Below are 26,874 nucleotides of genomic sequence, written 5' to 3'. Positions count from 1 at the left end.
CCCTGGCAACACTGTCATGCAAGCCAGCCCAACACCAATGCCATGCTAGCCATCCTGGCAACACTGCCATGTGGGCCAGCCCACCACCAATGCCATGCAGGCCATCCTGGGACAAATGCCATGTGAGCTGGGCCAACACCAATGCAATATGAACAGGCCCATTACCAATGCCATGCAGGCCAGCACAACACCAATGCCATGCTGGCTGTCCTGGCATTGATTCCACATGGGCAGACCCAATACCAATGCCATTCAAGGTGTCCCAGCACCAATGCAATGTGAGCCAGGCCAACACCAACCCAGGACTAATGCCATGGAAGCTGTCCCAGCTGGCACTGATTTAATGTGAACTGGCACAATGCTAATGCCATGGAAGCCATGCTGGCACCAATGCCATGTGTTCTGGCACATTGCCACTGCCATGGGGCCATCATGGAAGATGGCCTGGCACCAGGTCCATGTGTTCCAGCACATCCCCAATGCCATGGGGCCATCATGCAGGCCATCCTGGCACCATTGGAATGTGTTCCAGCACACCACCAATGCCATGGAAGCCATCCTGGAACCCATGCCATGTATTCTGGCACATCCCCAATACCATGAGGCCTATCATGAAGGCCATTCTGGCACCATTGTAATGTGTACCAGCACCGGACCAATGCCATGGAGGCTGGCCTGGCACCAGTTCCATGTATTCTGGCATATCCCCAATGCCACAGGTCCATCATGCAGGCCATCCTGGCACCTGTGTAATGAGTGCCAGCACATCCCCAATGCCATGGGGCCATCATGAAAGCCATTCTGGCACCATTGTAATGTGTTCCAGCACAACACCAATGCCATGAGTCCATCATGCAAGCCATCTGGGCACCATTGTAATGTGTTCCAGCACAACACCAATGCTGTGGAAGCAGTCCCAGCACCTATGCCATATGTTCCAGCACATCCCCAATGCCATGAGGCCATCATGCAGGCTGTCACAGCACCATTGTAATGAGTTCCAGCACATCCCCAATGCCATGAGGCCAACAGTCAAGCTGTCCCAGCACCAATGCCATGGAGGCCTGCCCAGAAATTATACCATGCCATGCCTGACCTGCCTGACCTCCTGGAAGCAGGTCTACAGTGTATGTATGTACTGGTACCAGTACCATGCTGGAGATGCATGTATTACCACAATTGTGGCTCTGGTAATGACCAGAAGACTAGCCAACTACCCAGTACATGTAAACTGTGAATTCAATGCCTTATGGCCTCCAGCAAGCCAGAACAATACCATGAAAGTCACCATCATGCTATACAGAAAAAACAATTGAGTTATGCCAGCCAGTCATCATTTGTTCATCTAGGTGAACCATGACTCCATTGGCCCTTAGTGCTTGTAACACCACAGCCTTGGTACAGACATCACCATACCAGATTGGTTTTCCAGTATCTGAATCATACAGGAACAACTACCAGTAGCAGTAGCTACTTCTTCCTGGAGATCACATTTTGACAATACAGAATATATTGCTGCATCTAACAAAGTACAAGTACAAAGACAAAAAAACACAAATGGATTGTGAAATGACAAGTACATTGATGTTAGTTGACCTCCATCCTACCTTCCTGTCTGGGCACTGATCCAACTGGTGGTGGTGGTGGAGTGATAGAGATTGCCAGACCTCCAGCAGGTCCATGCACAGCTTTGACATTTGAAGGAGGCATTTCCAAGCCAGCACCTCCCTCAAATGAAGCTGGGGGGGGGTTCAGTGGACTCCTGTCTTGAGCTGCTTCAGGATGATTGAACCTCAACAACACCAGTTGCAGTGCCAAGTTCCACCATGACCAGCATGTGAGGTACTGGTGTAGGGTTGGAAGTAGTGTGAAATGGGACCAGAGGATGGTTAAGCATGTCTGGGGCTGGGAATAGGTGATGACAGATAGCATCTACCACCCAATGGAGAGCAGCAAGCTCAGTATGGGTTACATCTATCTCCTGCCTCATGTCAGCATTCTCCTGCTTAAGGATGGTAACCTCTTCCCAATACTCATCACAATGGCATGGATCATTGGCACCAGTTGTAGTAGTTGGTGCTGGAGTGATGGGTGGGTCTGTTGCAATGCTTCTTGCATGAGACCGTGACCAGGATAGCCATGACAGAGTAATAATTTCCACTACTCAATAGAAATATTAGTTCAACCAATTAGTGAAAAACATAGGACTGTGAATAACTTACTGGGGTGGCCAGTCCATGGGCCAGGAGATGAATGATGGCTTGTTACTTTGGATGGACCAGCATATTGATTTCAGCTTGGTGCCCTTTGATGTTTGGCTTGTTGACTGGTTGATGGAGCTGGCACAGCCAGTGTTGAAGTGGTGGGAAGGCTGGCCATGTCTTCTGGGGATCATTCCTGGTGAGGCCTTGAATGGGAGCCTTTTTGCTGCACCTCAGACTTGTCTCCCCTCCACTTGAACAAGCTGCATGAGTATTTGGTACAGTAGCATTGCCAGCATGCCCTGCCAGCTAGCACTGTACAGGGCCAACTCCTGTCCTGGCATCTCACACACCACTCAGCTTCCAGCACTACTTCCCAGGACTCAGGAGGGTTGTTAATGTCTCACTGGTCCTGCACATCCTCATTGACTGCTGGTTTTGCCTTCTTCATTGGTCTCCTTGACCAGCACTGGCCTCTACTGGTCTGATCACTGGCATTGACAGGCTTGGATGCTGGCTGGCCACATCTTGACTGGCTATGGCCCCATGCCTTCTCCCTGTTCTGATCCTCCTCATTTCCCAGCTTCTGCATCACAACTCCAGTGGTCCTAGCCATAGTTTCTGTGGGTGCATCTTTGGATCCCATATCAGTGGTCTACCCAATTGCCTTCCTCAGAATTAGTGCTCACCCAGAAGCTGAATCCTTTGAGCCTCATCTGTACCCAACTCTTCCCCTTCCCCTTATCCACTGGCTGTGCCTGGTGCTTGGCACTTGACAAAGGCCTGGTAAGCTCCTCCATGACCTTGTAATATGGGTGAGACTTAGGCTGGTGACAAAGGCAATACCACACATGATCCTTCACATTGGCCTCTCATGCTGTCATCATCTGGTTGAAAGGTGGCCACATCTGCATGGCAATGATTGTTGCCAGGTCAACCATGTGCATATCAATAGCAATAAGATGTGGAGGGATCTTGAGTGCTGGGGGTAGATGTTCAACAACCATTCAGACCATTCCCTACATAGATGTCAGGAATGGATATCATGGCTGCAATTTCACTTACCAGCTGGGCCCACACAAGCTGAGCCACTTTGCCCCAGTGCTTAGCATCCTGGCCCTGAAGTCCTCTCAGTGCCTGCATTGTAACCCTGGCAGCCTCCTTGACCATCCACTTGGCATTTTCAGCAGTGATGACTGGCTGGATGTTGTTGGTTGATTGTGCTGGGATGAGGATGCTGGTGTTGGCAGTAGACATAGTACTGTTAAAGCTTTGGAGTGCAGGTGGTGGGTGCTTGAGTGGTGTGGTGAATTCACTGGCTAGCATACACCATTCAACAGGCTTACATAAGCACAATACAAATGCTCACTCCAGTGATGCTGTGATTGACAATAGTCAATGTACTGGTTTAACCATTGAACATATTTTGGTGGGAGTAATGTATGGCAGTTGACAGTCATTCCACTAAGTGCCCATTTCCATTATGTATGCACTTGCACATCCTGCATGATGACTGGTGAAAAAATATTGTGTAATACAATCTTATCACTGGTACCAAAATCATTCTCAAACATTGGTGTAATCCCCACAGTGCCTACAATGTTTTGAACTTTCATATGGCTCCCAGAAATGTTAGATTCAGTTCCAGCAGTCCAGATAAACTCCATAAGTCAACTGGTCCAAGGACCATTACTTCTAATGACTGTATGCAGTAATTCCATCATGCTATGATATGCAGTGGCTTGCATCTCTCAATGAGGATGAGGAAATGTTTACTGAAGATGACCTGCCAGATGCTCCATCATCCCCATTATGTGAGCCACCTTTTGAGCTGTCCCCAGCTCAAACAATACACACAACTGGGATGGAACCCTCCTTCCAGTCCTCTGGTTCACCCAGATCACCTTTGATAGAGCCAGCATGGGAGTCATTGGCACTGTCTCCCTCCTCTAGCAGCCCATTGGTTGAGCCTCCTTGGGACTCCATATCAACACACCTCTCTGACAGCACCCTGTTACTTGAGCCAGCATGGGACAAATCGCCACTGCCTGTTGCCCCAGGTATGCCATTGCATGAGCTGCCTTGGGGGTTGCCCCCACCATTCCAGTCCCCACCAGTCAGTCCTTTACAAGAACTGGCATTTCAGTCACCTGCTGCCACAAGATCATCAGCTTACATCTACCCAACTCATGCAGCTGGCCAATCGTCATGATCATTCATCCTATTGCCTGAGCCCCAATTTCAGTCCTTAACTCCCTCTGTGTCACCAGCCTGTTGAAATCCTATCCCAGTTCCCAGCCCAACAACATTTGCATCACCTGGTGGCAATTTCCCTGGTCCTTGTCAACCTATGGACCTTTCAGATGCTCCTGCATCATTCAGCTCCACATCAATACCACTGGCTAGATCCCCATCACTGGTGCCAATCCCATTGTTGCATTCAGAGCTTTTAGCAGTCTCCCAGGAGTTTGCCATACAGCCAGGAGTTGATACTCCACAAACTGAGTGTAAGTCCAGAAGTTCCTATGCAACCATAGCTAAACATGTCTACCAGTTCAAATGTCAAGGCAGATCTCCAGTGTCATGGCTAGGAGTGGGGTGCATCAGCCAGACATCAATGCCACACACAATGCCAATCTGATCACTACATATAGGTATTATGCCAATACCCTGGTGGATACAACCAGGGAGTGGCGATCACATGTTGAGTGGCATGCCATGCTTACCAGATTCTGGCAACAGTTAGCAGATCTTCTGGAGGAAGAGCTGGCAGGTGTAGGCTACCATCTTAAACCAGACCAGCTTTAATTTGTATACTTAACTCATTTCAATGAACATTATGTTGAATGGAATTGGAGAAGTGCACAAATTGGCTGCAATTGGATTATGACAGTGGGTTACAGTACATGGTAGCTATGGGGCCAGTGATTCACTGGCAATTCTTGCACTGTGCACTATATATGGTTGTTGCCAGTCTACTGGAAAACAGTAGGTACTGGCCTCAATTCTACCTTCACCTCCTCATGGTTGGAGTAGGATAATTATCATCTGGCCACTGTGGGGGCCTATGATTCTGCTCTGGGTGATGAGCCACACCATCCTCTTCTGCTTGATCCAACAGTCCATCTTCCCTGTCCATTGCATGGCATCTAGGCCTGGCATTTGAATTCCTACCCACTGGATCAACTCCTGACATAGATAAGTGTGTGTAATTGTGTTATGGATGTATACCTACAATCATTAGGTGATATGACCATCTTATCATTCTGGGCTGCTGTAGAATGCTGTAATGAGAGGATTAACCAAGTGTGCATGGAAACCAACCATTGGATCTGATTCTTGGCTTGGGCTTGGGCTTCCTTGCAGTTGAATCACCACCATCATTGGTATGATTGTCTGATACAATTCTATCAGCAATATTCATTGTTGCTGGATACCACTTACCAGCTGGCTTGGGGTATGCAGTAGCTGTATTGCACCAGCCTGATGTGGACTGGTGCCATTATCTGTTGTCCTCCTGTGCATTGGATGTTCCAGTGGGATGATCTTCAGCACACAATTCCAAGGTCATGTTAGGGTTACCAGTAAAGAATCTGACCAGCTCTGACATACCATCTATCTGTTGCCATTTGGTGGAAGGTTTTGTGGGAGGAGCTGGTTCCTCCTCTGAGTGATGTCTGTAGTCAGAGCCATCAATGGAATTTACTTAATGTGCAATCAGTTATGTATATCCAAATTGATCATGACCTCACCTTCCATGGTCTCTTCCCTTTGGCTTTGTCTGACTGGTGTTGGTGTTTGGCAACTGGCTCCTCCAGGGAACCATCCTGAGATCTCCTCCTTCAGAACTGGAAGACATCTTCTGGGTGCTCCTGCTGTCACTCCTTCCAGAACTCCAAGGTTTTGATTAGTTCATGATGTGTCAACCTGGTGGGCTCTTTGAATGGGATATTGGGAGGAAGATACTTGGAAGACACATAGGATGCCCAGTTGTCAGCTATTGCAGCCCAAGGTACACTGGCATTCATCTTCCCACAAGTCAAGCCTGTGTTTAGATGTTAGTAACTCATCAACCATGGAAATTGGCATGTATGATAATGGCCAGTTATAAACACCCTCATGATGTCCTTTAATTCCAGTGTCCATAAGTCCAAGAGATTTGGAAGAATGGGCATGCCATTGTCATTGGTGGACAGGGACAATTGAGACTGTTTTTTTCCTTTCCATGCTTTTACTGTGGTTTGACCAGCCTCATCCTCTCCACTGCCATCCTCTGTACCATTGGCCCCAAAGGCCTTCTTTGCATAGGCTGACCACTTTCCATGAAGGTCTTTCCAATCTGAATAGAGCTCTCCATCACCCAGCTTGTCATTGAAGTCATTCCTACACCAGTCAGATATGGTGAAGCCTGTCAGGAAAGCACTCACACTCCACCCATCACTTCACCTTCCTTATCCTTCCATACCAACATGATCACCACTCTCATCCCACACTGCTTCCACATGTCAAACACAAACTGTTTTGCATACTTCCAGCCCTTACTTGTTGCCACCCTGCATTTAAGTTAGTATTGCCCATGGGAGAACTTGGATGCTTACTCTGCCTGGGCTTTGGGTGGTGGCTTTCTCTTGTTCCACTCTTTCACCAAATGGGCTGCCTGGTCCAATTCAGCCTTGGTCAATGACTGGACTACCTTCTGAACAGCTGGCTGATAGTGTTTGATCATAGCCAATGTCCTTGGATGTATTCCAGCCTTCACAAGTGCTTGCCAGATATCCTTCTTGTGCTGCAGCTTGATCACCTTTAGGGCCATCCATTTGGAGCCATACTTGACCAGGGCCTTCCATGCACAGGACTGACTGTTGTTATACATCCAGTTCTTGATGGCCTGTAAAATATACTTAACACAACTGCAAGCACATCAAAACTGTCAAGCTTACTGTCCATTTTCTATTCCATTCATTTTGTTTGAGGCTCTTGTTGGCATCCAGCCATTTGATTTTGTTCCACATGCCCTCCATCAGTGAGGCCCTTTTTTTGTGTCAGCTTCCTTCCAATCATTTAGACCATCTTGGAGGATTTGAAGTTTGTCCAGTCTCAGCTTTCCCAGTGCAGATTTTGTTGTCTCCATGTTATCTGAGCTAGATTCCTCATTGGAGGAAAAGTCCTCCTCATCTGAGGTATTAACACAATTAGTACTGTGATCACTGCTGGCCATTCTGAATGTTGGAGAAGGTGTTGGGGTTAGTTAGTTGCAGGTAATGTTACCCTCTGTTGAAAGAAAATTTGGAGTCCATTCCTCATAGTTTCTGTCACCCATTCTTGAATAAAGTTCCAGGGGCTGAGTAATGTTCCAGTCATGATACATACCCATTGTTAGTATGGTCTTGTTCCAGTCGATTGGTACCATGGCCAAACATGGTAAGCCAATTCGTCTATCATCCAGTCTGCTACTATATATAGATAAAGTATAGTTTGATCCTGATTGGATCTTCTGACATTGATTCCAAGATCCAACTCAAATCATAGTCATGCCAGGCATCACAATGAGGCATGTATGGCTGAGGCCTGCAGACATCCTGCAAGGACTTGATACTAGACATGGGCAAGTCACAAATCACCTGAGCTGCAGGGGCCACCCCAGTAATGCATGTCACTTGGAAAAAGGTGAAAACAACCAGGGGATCCAAAGAAAAGATGGTCAAGTTTACTCTGAGAAAGAAGGCAAGATATGCAACCAGCCAAAGCAACAAATCACCTACTAGGGCAGGATCTTTGAGCATCCAGGAACCCAATTTAGTCCAGGGTAATGATGCTGACCTATATGGCTACATGGATGATGCATCACCACCAAGGACATCAAGAATGCCAAAAAGCCAGGTGTGCATTATCAAACATCCTGGTGTTGGCAATGTGTGCCTTACAGTATTACAGAACAGTTATCTGGAAGAGTGGCTGCCCTATAAGAGTAGATACCTGTCTGTGCTCCTGGACATGGAGGCCCCACCTGATGTCATGGCTTGTTTTGTGTGTAAAGCAGAAGGGGCACCATATAGATGCATGGACTGTGCTCATCGCCCATTGTCTTGTAAAACATGTTGCATCAAGCAACACAAACTCAGACCATTGTGAGTCAAAGTGTGGTTCAGTGGTGAAAACCAACCAAAACCAACACAAAAGACAAAAAGAGCAAGTGGTGGTGTGCCTATGTGGTACCTAGATGGTAGAACCTGTTCTTTGGGAGGGTTTTTGTGAGCTACAACACTCAAAGATGAGTGCTGAGGGTTGGGGGTGCTCCTGATGAAGAAGAAGCAGGAATGCGAGAGAATGCAATAGGGTAGACTGCTGTCAGCCTACAGAAGGATGGATGACAACTTAATTCAATGTCCTAAGCTGCACTGAGCTCAGGGAGGGCTTGGAGCGAAGTATATTGATGATAGACAAGGATAAGCAAAGTAGACGATAGTTAGACCCTTAATAAAGTCTCAACTATCAAAGCTGCTGAATGAATTACTGAGTGATGATAAAATGCGAGCAAGAGGGGCTCTCTAATGTCTTCTTTTTTTTGCTATCTAAGTACAGTGATTTATATACAGTACAGGGGTGATTGGTAACTGATGAGTAAGGAATGTAAGCAATGGGTAATTGTCTTGGAAAGCATTGGTAAGCATTGGTAAGGATTAGCAAGCCAAAAAGTGAAGAATCAGTAAGCAAAGTCAAAAGATTGGTAAGTATTGGCAATAGGTGAGTCAAAGACAGTCAGAACATCAAAGTATGAGTCAATTGATGTCAGGAACTGGGAAAGTGCACTGGAATCACATTAGGGGGAGGCTGTGCATGTCACATCTTGAAGAGATCACTTCTAGGCCAAAGTGGGATGACAGAGAGGCAGTGCTGATCTGATGCCAATATAGTACATCCAAAAGTGGACAGGGTGAGTCAGATGTCAACAGGGGTCAAGCTTTGGGGGTCTGTGGGGTGACAGGAGCATAGGGGATCACAACTTTCCACCCCAAACCATCCTCTCAGTGAAGCAAATAAAAACTTCATGAATGAGGCTCTGTTGGAAGAGAGGATGAAGGGAGAGTGTCTTCTGCTGTATCTTGCAACAAGGAGGCAAGATGTGCATCATACTCATCATGGATGCAATCAGGGAGAGTGGAGAACAGTAGATTATACTGTAGCTGTCATAATCTTGGAAGAATGATGGATGAGACTGGTATGAAGACACTGCAGGGAGCAGGGAGGAAGGATCCATATGCTTCTTGGACTGGAGACTGAAATGACCACATAAGACCTTTCCAAGCAAATGACAGACCTGAGGTGACCAAAGAATGTCCTCCTAGAGGTCATACTGACAAAAAGAACATGCTGTCCAAGCTGGATGGGCCGAGAGGGCACAGACAAGGGTGGGATGTACCAGGATGCTTCAGGACAGAAGCTGGTAGGAAGTCCTGGTAGATATATGTAGCCATGGTCCCTAGCAAAGGGGACAAGTGAAATGATTGATGTGGAGGCAGCCGTATCAGAAGAATTTAGTGAAATGAGTGTCTTTTGGAGGGAGTGCTGTGGAAACATGTGGAGTGTGCAAATCCTTTCCAATTTTGGAAGGTAAGATTGCATGGCTGAGCACTACAAGCAAGTGTGGGAATGGTCTCAGTATCTGCAGAAATGGCAGAGATATGTCAAAAACCAGAATGTCATACATGGGTGCTTAAGAATTTTAGCCAGTGCTTAACTTGCTCCCTTTCTTTTTCTCTGGCACTGATGACTTGTTCTTCTGCAAGGATGACTGCCAACATTTCTGGCTGTCCTTCTTCACATGAGGGCTATGGTCTTCATCTCCATTCATCAGCTGTATCCATGTCCACCTCACCAAACACCTTTGGTGTGTGACACTGGTGATACCATTGCATTGTGGTACCTTCCTGGTGCCATCACCAATGATTTGCAAGTCAGTTAAAACATTTTCTTTACACTCTATATTATTCAGGCATCCCTGCAGACACACATGCTTGCCACTCTGGACCCCCTTCACCATGCAATGTCCAAGAGTATGACAAGTGGCTCCTGGCAGAAGAATGCTGAATATTTCAATCACACTTCATGGTCACCGGGGTGCCTGGAGTTTTCCCCAGCCAGGCACCAACAGGGGCATATGGTATGGCTATATTACCTTAGGGGGTATGTCTCTCAAGTGGCATCCAGACCATGAACTTCTCCCCATCAGTTTCTGCTGACCTACAGATGGATGCCAGTCATGAATGGTCCCAGCAGTCTTACCTCCCAGCTGCCATCCTCTCCAGTGTGCTTTCAATTATGCACCCAGGCCTGTATGATGCTGGAAGGCAAGCCATGCAGTTGTTGGGCACATGGTTGAGTTGGCATAATCAAGATGTGCATGATGCCTTGCAGCACTGGCTGTCAGTTTTTACTAATGTCTCCATAATCTCTAACCAGACTACACCCTTTCACTGGGACCCACACTCACAGTCCAATTGGTATGACATGCTGGTCATGGTTGGCAATTATGAAGATTGTGTATTGGATATCCCCATGCTTGGCCTTCAGTTCCTTTACAACCCCAGCACTGTAGTTGCATTTTCTGGCAGGCTTCTTTGACATGGGGTTAGTTCTGTGGGTGGGAACCAATGTTGCTTTGCCTACTACATGAGGGACAACATACACAATTGGATAGGGATACCCTGTGGGGATTGGATGAGAGTTCAGAATGTCCAGACTTGGTTGATGCCTGCAGGTCCAGTGGGACATTCCATATAACCTACACTTATCCAATAGGAGGTCCATGTAAAGGTAGTTTTATAGATATTATATGCCATCCCAAGCCAAGTTATTTTCCATATACCTCCCCCAAATATCAACTATGGCTGGCCTGTAATTGGTGGAACACTTCAACTCAAGCCAAATCCAGTCAGATGGCACACTGGGAGATTGGCTTGCTTGTTGTGCATGAGACTGTGGCATATGTGCCAGACCACATGGATTGGTGATCATAATACATGGGCTGATTCAAGACAGACAGGACACCATATCATGGGCCTCCCATACACCATGAAACACTGGAGTATTCATCCAGCCTGTCCTATGGGATCATAATATCTGGACCCTCCCCAAGGATATGGTACAATGGACTATAAGCCCTCCATGGTACATGGGCACTCCTATTTGGGCTGAGGCTGATGTGCACAGCACACTGAAATATGCTCCTACCATTCCAAATGGAACACTGCAGGTCCAGCCAAGCCTTATTACATGGGCCACTGATATATAAGCCCCATAGACAATAGCTTCCCAGCCAAGCCAATATATATGGGACACTATTTGTATGGCTCATCCATTCACCATGGGATGCCAACAGACTAGCCCATCATCTACACTGGTAACATTAAGTGGCCTTCACTGGGCATCCATGCCAATCAACTACCATAGGCTGGGCTTCTGTCCTGGTCCCTTATCATAAGGCCAGTATGTGTCCTGGGTTATGGTCATCAACTGGGAATTTGACCTGGCTGACTGGACTTTGCCAGAACATATACCAGCACAATAGAATCCCACTGGAGTGCCTTCTAAACCACTGTAAATAGCCCAGAGGGTGTCATCCATCCTGGCCAACTGGAGTTGGTTCAGAATTGATGCCAAACAACTGCCACCAGCACTGGACCTGTGCTGGCCCACTATATTATGGCCAGTAGGTGTCCTGGGTCATGGTCATCAACTGGGAATTTAACCCAGCTGACTGGATTTGGCCAGAACATATACCAGCCCAATACCATCCCACTGGAATGCCTTCTGAACCACTGTAAATAGCCTGGAGTTTGTGATCCATCCTAGCCAACTGGAGTTAGTTAGGAATTGATGCCAACCAACTGTCACTGGCCTTGGCCCCCTGCTGGTCCCCTAGATTCAGCCCAGTAGATATCCCAGCTCACTGGCAATAACATGGGATCTGACCCAGCTAAATGGAAATGTCAGGAAGTCATACTGGCCCAATAGAATCCCACTAGTGTGCTTTCCAAACCACTGGAAATATCCTGGAGGCTGTGATCCATCCAGCCCACCTGGAATTAGATGAGCATCCATGCCCACAAACCACCACCAGCTTATCCTCTATTCTGGCATATTTGCACTATACTGGTATGGGTCCCAGCTTATGAATACCAGCATGAAAGCTGGCTAGCCATATATTCCAACTACCTGCCACAATCCAGGCACCCATCACAGCCCACCTGCATAAGGCTGGTATGTGTCCCAGCATACTAGAAGTGGCTGTAACTCATACCAGCCCAATGGATGTACATTGGTATGCCTTCTGACCCACTGGAAATAGTGTGGTGGCTGTCATCCATACCAGTCAACTGGAATTAGCTCAGCAGCCATGCCAACTGACCATCACCACCTTAGCATCTGTGCCAGCCCACTAGCATAAGACCAGTATGTTTGCTGGCTTATTGGCATTATCCCAGCATTTGTCCCAGCTTACTGGAATTAGCCCAGCATTCATACCAACCCAATAGAATTACAGTGGAATGCCTTCTGACCCACTGGCAATCGCTGACACATGCTGGGCTCATGCCAGTGAGCCCAGACCAGGTTAGTACCAGATCTTTCCCAACTTGCCAGAATCCATGTCAGGATTATGATTATCCAGGCAAGATGCATATAGTAGTAACCCCTCAGCCACACTGTGCAGTATGGTGACATCTAATGATCATGGATATGCTGTGTGACATGATGACAACTTAGAGGTGGGCTTGACTTTAGCTGGTCTGTGCAACACAGCCAATTGTCAACCTCATTTGGTCATATGATACAGTACAAAGTAGGTACATTATGTGGGATGGGCTGAGAGGGGGCAGACAAGGGTGGGATGTACCAGGATGCTTCAGGATGGAAGCTGGTAGGAACTCCTGGTAGATATATGTAGCCATGGTCCCTAGCAAAGGGGACAAGCAAAATGATTGATGTGGAGGTGGCCATATCAGAAGAATTAGTGAAATGAGCATCTTTTGGAGGGAGTGCTGTAGAAATGTGTGGAGTGTGCAAATCCTTTCCAATCTTGGAAGACAGGATTGTGTGGCTGAGCACTGCAAGCAAGTATAGGAATGGTCTCAGTATCTGCAGAAACAGTGGAGAAAGGTCAAAAACTGGAATGCTGTACATGAGCACTTAAGAATTTTAACCAGCACTTAACTTGCTCCCTTTCTTTTTCTTTGGCACTGATGACTCATTCTTGTGCAAGGGATGACTGCTGACATTTCTGGCTGTCCTTCTTCACATGAGGGCTATGGTCTTCATCTCCATTCATCAGTTGTATCCATGTCCACCTCACCAAACACCTTTGGTGTGTGACACCAGATGCTCAAATGGCACACAACTCACATGTACACTCATCTCACAACCAGATGCCATACTCACTCATGTACAGTTTTGACCCTGCCCCCTATTCAACCAGACAACCCCCAGTTGAGTCCCTCATGGGAGACTGACTCAAGCAGCTGGCTGCCAATAGGAACACAGTGATTATCACTCACAAGGAAGCACAAGAGTTGATGAAGTTATGATTGAAAGGAAGCTATACAGAGTTCTCCATAGGAGATAAGGTTTGGCTGGATGCTTCCAACCTAAAAAGGGATGTTCTGTTGAGGAAACTTGTGCCCCAATGTCATGGACCATTTGTAATTTCTGAACAGATCAGCCTGGTCACATATAGGTTACAGCTCTCTGCTACCTGGAAAATACACCCCATGTTCCATGCATCCAATCTTACCCCTTTTGTCAAAACAAAGGAATATGGCCTGGCACAACTGCCTCCACCAGAATTGGTAGGAGACAAGAATGAATGGGAAGTTGAGGCTATACTTAAGCACAAACATGCATGCAAGGTCAAGTCATCATCTGGACAACCCAGGTTAAACCCTCAGCAAAAATACCTCTACCTAGTCAAGTGGCTCAGCTACCTGCACTCCCAGAACAGATGGGAGAGTGAGGAAAACCTGATAAATGTCCCAGAGGTTCTTGGGGAGTGCATGTTCATGACCTCTAGACCATGATGTCCTACACCCCCAACACTGAGAACCCTGGCTCTGACTACTTCAATAATGACTTCCATGCTGACATCAATGAACCATATGACCCTTCCCATCCCTACTTCAATCACTATGCCAGTACCCCTCCATGCCTCTTGGAACCACCAGTACACTCCCCCAGAGCACTATGCACTGCATCCCCCACAGTATCCTCCCACTCCTCATATGGCAGTTCCTACCAACCCCTTCATGACTCTGTCACCTCCACCTTGTGCCCATACCTGTACCCAGTCATCCACTTGGTCCCCTCTTCCCAAAGAGCTCACAAGGATGCCTGCAAGGGAAAGTCCAGAGCATGGCAGAGACCATCTGAGCCTTGTTATGACTCCTCTTTCTGATCCTGTAATACCCCGCCTCTCTCCCAGGCTGCCTACAGATCACCAACCCCAGCCTCTTGCCCTGGCTCATCTGCTCCAGAGCCTTGTGTTGCACTGGCCACACTCACAGCCCCTGCAGTCACCCCCTTGGCTCCTGCCACCACCACAAGCAGGTTGGCTCCCAAGGCAAGCCTCTTCCTTGGTTACATATGACTGCTTAATGACTTTGAGCACTGGGAATCACACAGCTGGAGAGCAGGGGAACACCATGAGCATCTACAGATGCTGTCTATGATCTTCAGAAGCACAGAAGTAATCAGAAAGTGTGTCTATGACCTCACCAGGGTCACAGACAGAAGCTTTAAGGTCCATACATATGAGGATACTGACCATGCAAACTTTTCCATACTCCAAGAAGCCCTGAAAACACAGGAGGCTGTTGTCAAGATTGTTCACAAAGACTATGGCCCCTCTCTCATCTCCTCCTTCCACTCCTTTCTTGACTGACTCCCCCTTGAAGTCATGGTCCATGGGCTCTTCTCTCCATTGTGTCAAGCAGTGACTAGAGGATCAGGCCTACCTGTGAACCCTGACTGAAAGGAAGCATGGCCACTCCAGGGCCAGGAAGCCAGCATCAGAGGAATATCACAACCTGGAGGAGGAAGAGTATCAATGGCTGAAAGAGATGGCAAACAGAGGTGTCACAATTGCTGGGAGAAGATTATACTGGGCCAAGGCCAAGAGCACTTCCAGGCCATCACAGATGCACTTGCAGATGTCCCCTTCAATGGATTGCCCCATGACTGGCTCAACTTTTTCACTCAGGCCCAAGGAGATTCAGCAGGATGGGCCATCTATGCTACTAAGACAACCCAACCTCTACCAGATGGTCCCTTCATTCCAGTCCCTGTCAACTCCCTCAGCAAACATGAACTTGGTGGGCTTGTTCCCCTCAATTGGCAGCATCCCCTCCATCAGTTTGCCTGCTACTGATGCTCATGCATTGGACATTGGTCAACTGAGTGCCCAACTCAAGGTGGCAACTAACAGCAAGATCTGCTCCTGGGTCACAGCTGGCCTCTACCTGCCTTCAGAGGACCTCAGGCCTTCGGGGGGGGTGATGTTATGTGCTGCTCACATTTCTTTCCATTTATAGACAATCCCCTTTCTTCCCTCATCATGCTTTCAAGTGATGATGTTCTGTTGCCTGCAAGCCACCTCTGGACCTGCATTCTCCTTGGATGTTTCCTTTTATGGTATCCCCTGTTCATGCCATGTTGTACTATAGCTTGACTATGTCTGTTTGCCCTTCCTTCTGTGATCTGCTGGTGGCCCTGATCCATGCAGTCACATGACACAACTAACCTGTCTACCCCAGGTTGCCTGTTTGCCTGCATATGTCATATATGCAGTTACCCTTCCTTCAGACTTGTTCACCCCTGCATTTAACCCCATCTGCAGACATGGTTACCCTTACACCCTCATAAGGCTGACTTGATGATGCCATATGTAGATGCAGGTGAACATTTAAATGTTTTCAAATGTTTGTTCCACAGGTACTCCACATATGTATATAAACCTGCATGTATTGTTCCAGCTCTTCATTCAAAATCTACTTTGCAACCACCCTTAGCTCCATTCATTGTACTCACAAAGACTCAATGGTATGACTTCAGTTGGCCAAGACTGGTGCTCCATTCACTAGTGAAGTTAAATTATGCATCACTTCTCACACAGTCATGTGCTTGTATTTCAATACTTGATTCATGATGCAATATGAGTTGTCAGCATAACAGGCCCCCCCATATGTTGTGACAATATAAATAATACTACTGAAGGGCCCAACCTTGTGTTGTGACTCTATTAAATGATATTAGTGACGGGCCCATCTTTATGTTTCAACAGCAGTACATCTTACTATTGACAGGCCCATCCATATGTTGCCAACTTTGTATTCTAATCATAGACAGGCCCATCCTTATGTTGTGACCCTCTCCATGTTATGATAGGCAGGCCCACCTTGATGCTGCAACAGGGGTGTAACCTACCAGGACAGGCCCATCCATGTCTTACAGCAGCTCAGTATTCTCAATTGGTCATGGGCCCATCTAAATGTTTCAACATCCTTACCCACCATGGGCCCATACATATGTTACTCTCACTTTAGTCCCTCAGGCCTGTCCATGTGTACTGGCTAATCTATTTAGGCAGGCCCATCTCAGGGTCTATATAAATGTTGGTGTTTTGGTGCACAGGCTGCCCAGGTGTTGTGACTAAGTGTGACTACACTATGTGGACACTGAGACTGGGTGGTGGATTGGACATGGATGAGAGCCCAAAATTAGTTATGAGAGCATGACCCACTTCAGAAATCAGTACATTCTCCTGGTGAATATTGCATTGGTCATTCAAAAGATATACTCAGATGACTCAGATAACCAAGACTTACCCCCTTCACATCTCCATGGATTATTACTGAATGGTGGCAGTGTAAGTAATTCAGCCCACAGGCAATGTCAAAGAGCTGTGCTGGTGGGTTATCATCATGCATGGTTGATATTAACATTGGCATACTAATGGTCAGGGATCCACAGCCACATCTCACACATATTGATGTGCATTACCTTGTTCCATCCACTCTGTCACCATTGATACTGTGTGGCCTGTAGAATATATACTACAGGACTATTAGCAGAGTGTAACAACAGAATGTGGAAAGTGCTCACCTCAGTTGGGTTAGGTAGCCAACTGAGGTGTGACTATGCTACTCAAATGTGAAAATGAATGTGATTATGTAGTATGGCTAAATGCATACCATAATACTGAGTGGATGAAAGCATAATGTGAAAGGCAGAATATACAACATGACCAAAGTTTGTCATTATTCCTAGCAATGGAATGATGTTTTCATGTTGAAGCTGCAACCAGATGTATATTTCATTGAGAATATGCTGTGTACTGGTGAGTGAAGTCACAAATGTTTCTAATCACCTTGACCTTTAGTGCACCCATGTCCATCTCGCAGCAAGTCTTCACTACTATTCTTCTAATCAGTGGGCACAGCATTCCTTCACATATGACAGAGTGGGCAGTGCAGATGAGAACTTGTCCTGCATCAATCTTGTCATTGAGGTTGATGCAGTGCTGTAGAATCTGGAGCCAGAGCAATGTCAGCAAGTGTGAATGGGGCACAGTATGCCTTGGGTCCAAGGACACCTCAAGTGGCTCATGTGAATCTGATGCATCTTGTGTTGACTCTGAGGGCATTTCAGGCTTTTGCTCATGTGCATCAAAGGACACCTCTCTGAGAACAGATGCTCCATTGTCATGCTCTCAGCTGTGACTGCTAAGATCTGCTTTTGGTCTGCAGCCTCACTTCCTGCAGCTACAGCATCAGGAAAATAACACTTTACTATTTTTGACTTTTTGTGACTAATGTGACTTGTTGGGAAGGAATCTACTATCATTACCCATGTCCTGCAGGCATGGCTGCACTGTTCTTGCTTATTTTGGCCTTGTTCAATCCACCTAATTCATAGCTTTCAGTAGATACCACATACATTCAAGTTGATGGAGGTTCCAAAGAGATATTGTGATTTTTCTCTCAGACAGTGTGCATCACACCAATGGCTCAATATCTCTGAATTTTCAGACATTTTCTAGTCTTCTTGGCTTAGATATATCATCACTTAGTTGTCTCAATAGATTCTGTTCTCTTTTCATTCTTCAAAATGTTGTATACAGTCAAAAAAAAAAGTACAGATAGTAGGTTCCTTCACAAATAGTCACAAAAAGGTCAAAAATAGTAAGGCACCATTCACCCTCCAAAGTTGAAGTCAAAGTTGAAAACTTTGACTTCAGCAATGTAGTCACATGATGATTATATAAGCTGTGCATGCCCATGTGAATGTGAAGTCCAAGTTTCAGGCTTCTGCTTCAGTAATGTAGTCATGTGATGATTATATAAGACAACAACACAACTTGTAGTTCTATAGATAACATTGTGATAACAGATCAAACAACTCTGCTATGGATCTTGAAGCACAGCAGCTCCAGCACCATCATCATCACCATCTTGCTGCACTTGTAGTAGCAGTGATGATCCAGGTGCTATGCCTCTATGACCTCCCTTTTCATTCTGACTCAGAACCAATCCCCTACCATACCTCAATCCTGACTAGTGAGGGGTGGATGCTAGAGCTCCTGAATGGTCATCCAGACAGGATATGGACTTGCCTTGGCATCAGCCATGGGGTTTTTGATCACCTGATGCAGGTGCTCACCCATCATGGTTTTGTGCCTTCTCACAATGGAATTTCTGTTGAGGAACAACTTGGGGTATTCCTCTACACCTGTGTTACTGGGTTGTCATCCCAGCATGTTGCTGAGAGGTTCCAACACTCACCAGGGACCATCACTAGGTAGGGAGTTCATTGGACTGTCTGATATTTTTCTCTCAATTTTTTAGATATTTCAAAGCAATGTTGGCTTTCTTTTCTGGGGGACAATTCTATGCATCCCAAGTGCAATTCCCCACCAACAACACTCCCATATCAACTATGATTACTAGTGACCCACACTTCCAATTTTTCCAGGATTGTATTGGTGCAGTTGATGGCACTCATATTTGATCATTCACTGCTGCTGAGGACCAGCCTTACATGAGGAACCAGAAGGGCTACCTATCTCAAAACTGTCTCTTCATCTGTGATTTTGACTTCTTCTTCACATATGCCCTCACTGGCTTTGATGGGTCAACTGCAGATGCAGGGTTTGGGACCTGTGATGCACTTCTGGTTCACTATTGAGGTGTTCGTTACCATCTGAAAGAATGGTGCCAGGCTGGATTAAGGTAAGTTGCTATTCCATCCTGCTCAGTGTACCTGTAACTTCTATTTTATAGACCTCAAAACTGAGAGGAGTTATTCAACCTTTGCCATGCTGGACTTAGAAATGCCATTGAATGGATATTTGGTGTTATAAAATGCAGATGGAGGGTTCTTCAAATTCCCCCTGAATATAGCATCCACACCCAAACTCAAGTACCTGCTGCTCTCTGTGCCCTCCACAATTTCATATGGGGCTATGATCCAGAAGAGTTCTTTGACCCTGAACTTGCCATGGACATAGGAGAGGGTGATGGTATTGGAAGCCTTGGTGATGGACCAGCAGATGCTGCAGAGAGGAGAAGGGCTGATAATAGGTGTGACAACATTGCAGAGGAGATGTGGATTGACTATCAGCACCAGCTTACAATTAGGGGGCTTCTCTGAGCCTGAACATTCAGATTTCATAGTGTACAAATATATGTTCTTACAATTGTTTCACACTCATGTAGAAAAATAACTTCCAATGTCAAAAGGAAGCTAGTCATAGTCATGTACATTTTATTATGTACATATTCGTATAAAGGGGGGGACTTGAAAAGATATGCAGGGGGGGGGTACATTTGTATATTGTAAAAAAAGAAAAAAACAAACACCTATCTCTGCCCATCCTGGTACTTCATCAGCTGATGCTGCACCCAAATCTGCTTCACTGGCTCCTGATGCTTGAGGAAAATATTCACTTCATCCAGAGAGGTGCTGAGGAAGTAGTTGCCAATGTTGATCTGATTGTCTGTTGAGAGCTGCAGCATGTTGTTGATGTAGTCCATGGCAGCATCAACAAGGGGATTGGTAATGGGTGGCAGGGGCAATGGGGCAGTGATCACATGCATGAAGTTATCAAGCCTGGAGGTGATGGTGGTGATGAATGAACTGTGATCTTCTTCAGCACACACTTTGGCTGATGGGGGCTGAGAGCACTTTGATCCACCTTCAGACATTGCAATGGACTCAGCTTTCCTTTTTCTGCAACTGATGCTGGTGATGGCTGATGACAATGATGACACAGCTGACACATGCAACAAAAAACTTGATGGTGTGGAAGGGGGGATGAAGTTTGGATCCATGGACTGTGTGTCCTTGCAACAGTGAGCGTTGAGAGCATGCATCATGTCAAGGAGGGAGAGGGAGGGAGGGGGGGTAGGAATAGTCAAAGTGGTGGGGGGTGCAGTAGAGGCAGGAGTATTGAAGGCAGAGGTCATGGTTGTAGAAGGCACAGTAGTGGTGTGTGGCCAGTAGATAAACCGACCTTGGCCATGCAAGGGGAGAAGGAGCTCTATGCTGGTGAAGTGGGGGAACCCAGAATTGCAAAATGGCTTCACATCTTTGTGTGCCTGACTAGATGTTAGTGGATGATCTGACAAGAAAAAAACTACATTACCTTTACATACCAATCCCAAAGATTGGCATTGTCCAGCAAGACCATCACACCATGCCCATCATCATAAGCAAAGCCAGAGGCCACCAATTTAAGATTGGTGATGGCATAGTAGTTTTTTAAGCTGGATAATTGTCAGCAAGGCAAAAAAAAAAGAATGATATGACGACTTACTGCCTTGAACTTCTGCTCACACAATTCAGCTGTCTTATCACTGTTATCTGGACCCAATGGATAATTATGAGCCATGTTGGCTGCTGCAGTGTTCCACATAGCCTTCTTAATGTTCCCATTGCTGGCCTGTGAAAGATGAGAGGCCAAGAAATCCAGTAACATGCCTTCCTCCTCTGTTGTCCATACTGCAGCTTTCTTGTGAGTCCTGGGGGGAGGCAGGGGGTTCCATGGGTCTAGAGGATTGATTGTAAGGCCATGCAAGCACAATGAGCAGGTTGATCCTGCAGATGAGCCAGACATTCAATGATCACAGTAACTGGGTGACAATGGTTGCATACCTTTTTGGAGGATGACAAGCTGCAGGATTGTCAAGTCTATAGAGAGGAATATACTCAGACTTCAAGTTGGTTGAAGCTAAACAATTAACTACCTATAGAGAGGAATATACTGTAGGTAGGTAAGTAAGTGTTCCAATATAATGAATGGAAGGAGTCCCACCTCAGACTTCAAGTTGGTTGAAGCTGAGGTGCAGTAAAAAAAATATAAACTGCTAAGTGTCCGCTTTTGGATTATGTAATGCTGTGCTCGGTGAACCACAACTAAGGTAAAAGTGATAAACTCCAACACACCCCTTCAATGAGTATAGTCAAGAAGGAATTAAAAGAAAATAATACCCATAGCTTCAGAGAAACAAACATGCTTCTCCCTAGACACACCCTTAGTCGGCACATTGGCCACCTGGTCATTGGTAGACACATAGTTGACAACTACTTTTCCAGAATCCACCTTCTCTTGTATGAAGTGATGATGGATTGCAATATGTTTCATGCAGTCATGGAACATCGCATTTCGAGCCAGTGAGATAGCAGATTGATTGTCAATGAGGAGGGGAGTGGGTTCATGTGATGACACAGTCTCAAGTTTGAGGACTAGGGTATGAATCCAGATAGCTTCCTTCATGGCAGTGCATGCAGCCATGTACTCGGCTTCTGTACTCAAGAGAGCAACAGATGATTGCTTTTTTGATGACCAGCTAACAGCTCCACCAGAAAGGATGAAAGTATAGCCAGTAACAGAGCAGCAGTCATTGATATCTGCTGCCCAATCTGCATCTACATACCCGATCACACATGCATTTGAGTCTCGCTTATAGGTAAGACAGACATCAGGGGTGTGTCACAGATAGCAAAAAACGCACTTTAGCACAGTAGAGTATTCATGCCCAGGGCATGCAGCATGATGGCTCAACATGCCTATAGTAAAGGCAAGGTCAGGCCTCATTGCTAGCATTGCATACATAAGGGCTCCAAGAGCACCCTGGTATGACTTGGTGTCAGCCTCTGGAATTTCTAGTTTTTTGAGCTTTAGGTTAGGCTCAATGGGGGTCATGACAGCTCACCCCTCGCTCATTCCAAAGTGCTCGAGAATACTCTCGACATATCTCTTCTGCGAGAGCTGTATGATACCTTTATCACAGTTGTGCAGTATCTCCATTCCTAAAATCCAACATGCCTCCCCCAGATCTTTCATCTCATACTCCTGCAAGAGCTGAGCCTTGATGTGCTCAATGGTTGTGCAGCACTTTGAGAGTATTAGCTTGTCATCTACATAGACAGCAACAACAATGAGTATGCCATTCTCGACTTTAAAGAAGAGGCTATGGTTGGCCTGGCTTCAAGTAAAACCCAGGGATTCGAAAACAGTCTGAAGATGAGAGTACCATGACTTGGGGGCCTGTTTAAGGCCATAGAGTGCTCATAGCAGCTGCCAGACTTTGTTGCTGTCAGGAGGAAAGCCCAGAGGGGGGCAAAGGTATATTTCTTCATCTAATAGTCCATTTAGGAATGTGGTGTGAGTCAAAGTGAGGTTCAGTGGTGAAAACCAACCAAAACCAACACAAAAGACAATGAAAGCGAGTGGTGGTGTGCCTATGCGGTACCTAGATGGTAGAACCTGTTCTTTGGGAGGGTTTTTGTGAGCTACAACACTCAAAGATGAGTGCTGAGGGTTGGGGGTGCTCCTGACAAAGAGGGAGCAAGAATGTGATAGAAAGTGATAGGGTAGACTGCTGTCAGCCTACAGAAGGATGGATGGAGACTTAATTCAATGTCCTGAGCTGTACTGAGCTCAGGGAGGGCTTGGAGCAAAGTATATGGATGATAGATGATGATAAGTGAAGTAGATGATAGCTAGACCCTTAATAAAGTCTCAACTATTGAAGCTGATGAATGATTTACTGAGAGATGATAAATTGTGAGCAAGAGGGGCTCTCTGATGTCTTCTTTTTTTTTTTTTGCTACCTAAGTACAGTGACTTATATACAGTACAGGGGCATTGCCTATGGAAAGTGATTGGTAACTGATGAGTAAGGAATGTAAGTGATGGGTAATCATCTTGGAAAGCATTGGTAAGCATTGGTAAGGATAAGCAAGCCAAAAGGCAAAGAATCAGTAAGCAAAGTCAAAAGATTGGTAAGTATTGGCAATAGGTGAGTCAAAGACAGTCAGAATGTCACAGTATGAGTCAAGCAATGTCAGGAACTGGGAAAGTGCACTGGAATCACATTAGGGGGAGGCTGTGCATGTCACATCTCGAAGAGATCACTTCTAGGCCAAAGTGGGATGACAGAGAGGCAGCACTGCTCTGATGCCAATATAGTACATCCAAAAGTGGACAGGGTGAGTCAGATGTCAACAGGGGTCAAGCTTTGGGGGTCTGTGGGGTGACAGGAGCATAGGGGATTGCAACTTTTCCCCCCAAAACCATCCTCTCAGTGAAGCAAATAAAAACTTCATGAACAAGGCTCTGTTGGAAGAGAGGATGAAGGGGGAGCATCTTCTGCTGTATCTTGCAACAAGGAGGCAAGATGTGCATCATACTCGTCATGGATGCAATCAGGGAGAGTGGAGAACAGTAGATCATACCGTAGCTGTTGCAATTTTGGAAGAATGACAGACGAGACTGGTATGAAGACGTTGCAGGGGGCAGGGAGGAAGGATCCATATGCTTCTTGGACTGGAGAGACTGAAACGACCACATAAGACCTTTCCAAGTGACAGACCTGAGGCAACCAAAGAACATCCTCCTGGAGGTCATACTGACAAAAAGAACATGCTGTCCAAGCTGGATGGGCTGAGAGGGGGCAGACAAGGGTGGGATGTACCAGGATGCTTCAGGATGGAAGCTGGTAGGAACTCCTGGTAGATATATGTAGCCATGGTCCCTAGCAAAGGGGACAAGCAAAATGACTGATGTGGAGGCAGCCATATCAGAAGAATTAGCGAAATGAGCATCTTTTGGAGGGAGTGCTGTAGAAACGTGTGGAGTGCACAAATCCTTTCCAATCCTGGAAGGTAGGATCACATGGCTGAGCACTACAAGCGAGTGTGGGAATGGTTTCAGTGTCTGCAGAATTGGTGGAGATATGTCGAAAACCGGAATGCCATACACAGGTGCTTAAGAACTTTATTGGCACTTAACTTGCCTCCTCCTTTTTCTTTGGCACCAACAACCTGTTCTTGTGCGAGGGATGACTGTTGACATTGCTGGCTGTCCTTCTTCACATGAGGGCTATGGTCTTCACCTCCATTCATCAGCTACATCCATGTCCACCTCACCAAACACCTTTGGTGTGTGACAGCAGATTTAACATCCATCTGATGAATTTCAAGATTATACTTAGCAGCAAGTGCCAGGAGTATGCAGATGGTTGCAAACTTGGTGATGGGTGCAAACATCTCCATGTAGTCGATCCCATGTACCTGTGTAAAGCCTTTGGCTACCAAACAAGCCTTGTACCTCTCAATTTCACCAGTCAGCCCTCACTTGATCTTGTAGACCCATTTCGAGTCAATCAGTTTATGGCCAGGAGGCAGGGCAACTTCCTCATACAGTCCAATGGACTTAAAGGTCTGTAATTCATCAATCATCACAGCATACCACTGATCTGCATTGGTGCATCACATTGCATCATTGAACAAGCAAGGTTCATTGTCATGTGTTGTGGATGCTTTGTAAGCCACTTCCTCATTCATCTCAGCCACCTCAGCCTCGCTGTTGCCACATGCACACTCTCACTCTTGAGCGACTTCACCAATGGGGCTTCCACCTTCACTCTCTGCACCTGAACCCTCTGGTGCCTCAAGCTGATGACTAGGTAAGGTTGTCCTGTCATAGGAATTGATGAAAAAGCAATAATCATCATCTCTAGGTGGTGCTTTTTGTGTTCTGGTGGACCTGCAGGTCTCTCGAGGTGGAATTGGAGTTGGATAGGGCTGTGGGGGTGTCGCTTTATGCATGGTAGGTTTTGGCATTGTCCTAGCTTGCTTTACTGATGGTTTTGAGGCCATTTCAAGCGCTTTTTTAGGACTCTGGCCACTGCCTGGCATGTTACCCTCTGAGTGCTGTGGGGAATGATCTACCATTGATCCTGAGTGATCAGGTGCATTGTTTGACTCAATTTTGACCTCATGGACAACATCTTCACTCTCTCCCTCACTAGACTTGAGATCCCCATCATCAGACTCCATGTGAGCATGGCCTTCCATGCCTGAAGCCCTGATGGTATCCAGGTGCAACGTATTGCCCTTTTGGGCATTCCCTCTTATGTCTGCTGGTTTACTAACCATGCCTGCAGGATCTTCTTCTATCTGGATGTGATCTAGGCCTGCTGCTGTGCTTCCCTCATCAAATACTACATCCCAGGATTCAAAGACACAACCAGTGGGCTGGTGTAAGCATAGGTATGCTTTCTTGTTCTCCACAAAGCCCAGATGAATGCATTTTAAGGACTTTGCATCTAGCTTCTTTCTTTTTTCCTCAGGTATATGTATGTGTGTGGTGCAGCCAAAGGTTTGGATATGGGCCAGCGATGGCTTAATCCCTGTAAAGGCTTCATATGGTGTGACATCCTCAGAGATGGCATGGGTTGGTGATTGGTTCATTAGGTAGGCCACATACTGGATAGCATCCCCCCAATATTTATTTGGCAGTCCAGCGTCTTTTAGCATTGCCTGCACACTTTCAACAAGTGTGTGGTTCATCCGCTCAGCAATGCCATTCTCCTGTGGGGTATAGGCATTCATCTTCTCATGGTGGACCCCTTTCAACTTGAGGTAGGCCTTGAACTCATCTGAGCCATACTCCCCACCTCCATCACTCCAAAAATAATTTGCTTTTTTGCCAGTCTTGACTTCAGCTCAAGTGAGGTAGTCTTTCACTGAGGGGAAGACTTCGTCCTTGGATTTTATTAGTTTAACCACAAGGTGGTGCGAGCGAGCATCAATGAAGGTTATGAAGTAGCAGTGTCCAGTTTGGGCTGTAGTCTCCATGGGGCCACATACATCAGAGTATGTCTGGTAGAGTACTGTTGGGCTTTCAACATTTGACCTGACAGGTATCACCTTATGGTGTTGCTTCCCTTCAAGGCAAGGTTGGCATACAGAGTTCGAGTGCTCAGTGCCAGTAAGCTCCATGCCTTCAACCATTCCCACTTTAACCAGTTTAAGCACAGATTTTGTATTTGCATGCCCAAGTTGTTGATGCCACAAGTCAAGTGTGGCTACAGACTTTGGTGCTGCAGCTGCAAGTGCCAGGAAAGTAAGGGTAGGGTCAAGTAGTGGAGATGGTCCTTGTACAACAAGTGCTCCATGACTTGGAGAGTGAGTCCTTGCTGCAAGGATGTAGAGTGAGCCTTGATGATGACCCACACCTACAGTGTCTGTACCATCAGTGATTGAGCATGTTCCACCTGCAAAGGTGACCTGGACATTTCTAGTGGCAAGGTATGCCACTGAGAGGAGGTTTGTGCTG

At 46.4% G+C, this 26,874-nt stretch overlaps 4 protein-coding genes across 4 annotated transcripts; 1 reads left to right on the top strand and 3 right to left on the bottom strand.

Moving 5' to 3' along the window:
• Window positions 1–305: 305 nt before the first annotated feature.
• F5J12DRAFT_787568 (uncharacterized protein) lies at window positions 306–3,458 on the bottom strand (the record flags this gene model as incomplete). Its single annotated transcript, XM_051743663.1, has 10 exons — window positions 306–923; window positions 987–1,155; window positions 1,218–1,295; window positions 1,407–1,521; window positions 1,608–1,905; window positions 1,937–2,111; window positions 2,223–2,339; window positions 2,609–2,856; window positions 2,891–3,028; window positions 3,267–3,458. 10 exons carry the CDS (start codon window positions 3,456–3,458, stop codon window positions 306–308), a joined length of 2,148 nt encoding a protein of 715 aa, XP_051594216.1.
• Window positions 3,459–3,830: 372 nt separating this feature from the next.
• On the top strand, window positions 3,831–5,009 carry F5J12DRAFT_787567 (uncharacterized protein; the record flags this gene model as incomplete). Its single annotated transcript, XM_051743662.1, has 6 exons — window positions 3,831–3,905; window positions 3,940–4,015; window positions 4,043–4,261; window positions 4,493–4,708; window positions 4,739–4,799; window positions 4,856–5,009. The coding sequence occupies 6 exons, from the start codon at window positions 3,831–3,833 to the stop codon at window positions 5,007–5,009; spliced, it is 801 nt and encodes a 266-aa protein (XP_051594215.1).
• Window positions 5,010–6,259: 1,250 nt separating this feature from the next.
• Window positions 6,260–7,222, bottom strand: F5J12DRAFT_899287 (uncharacterized protein; the record flags this gene model as incomplete). Its single annotated transcript, XM_051748161.1, has 4 exons — window positions 6,260–6,584; window positions 6,629–6,754; window positions 6,800–7,089; window positions 7,142–7,222. 4 exons carry the CDS (start codon window positions 7,220–7,222, stop codon window positions 6,260–6,262), a joined length of 822 nt encoding a protein of 273 aa, XP_051594214.1.
• A 4,420-nt stretch (window positions 7,223–11,642) lies between these two features.
• On the bottom strand, window positions 11,643–12,302 carry F5J12DRAFT_787565 (uncharacterized protein; the record flags this gene model as incomplete). Its single annotated transcript, XM_051743661.1, has 4 exons — window positions 11,643–11,896; window positions 11,960–12,119; window positions 12,152–12,177; window positions 12,281–12,302. The coding sequence occupies 4 exons, from the start codon at window positions 12,300–12,302 to the stop codon at window positions 11,643–11,645; spliced, it is 462 nt and encodes a 153-aa protein (XP_051594213.1).
• Between the last annotated feature and the right edge of the window lie 14,572 nt (window positions 12,303–26,874).

This window comes from Pisolithus orientalis, assembly GCF_024613125.1.
Source record: "Pisolithus orientalis strain OTSU chromosome Unknown F5J12scaffold_125, whole genome shotgun sequence".
NCBI classification, from domain to species: domain Eukaryota; kingdom Fungi; phylum Basidiomycota; class Agaricomycetes; order Boletales; family Pisolithaceae; genus Pisolithus; species Pisolithus orientalis.
Note: the sequence above shows the minus strand (reverse complement) of the source record. Positions and strands in the feature narration are given on the sequence as shown.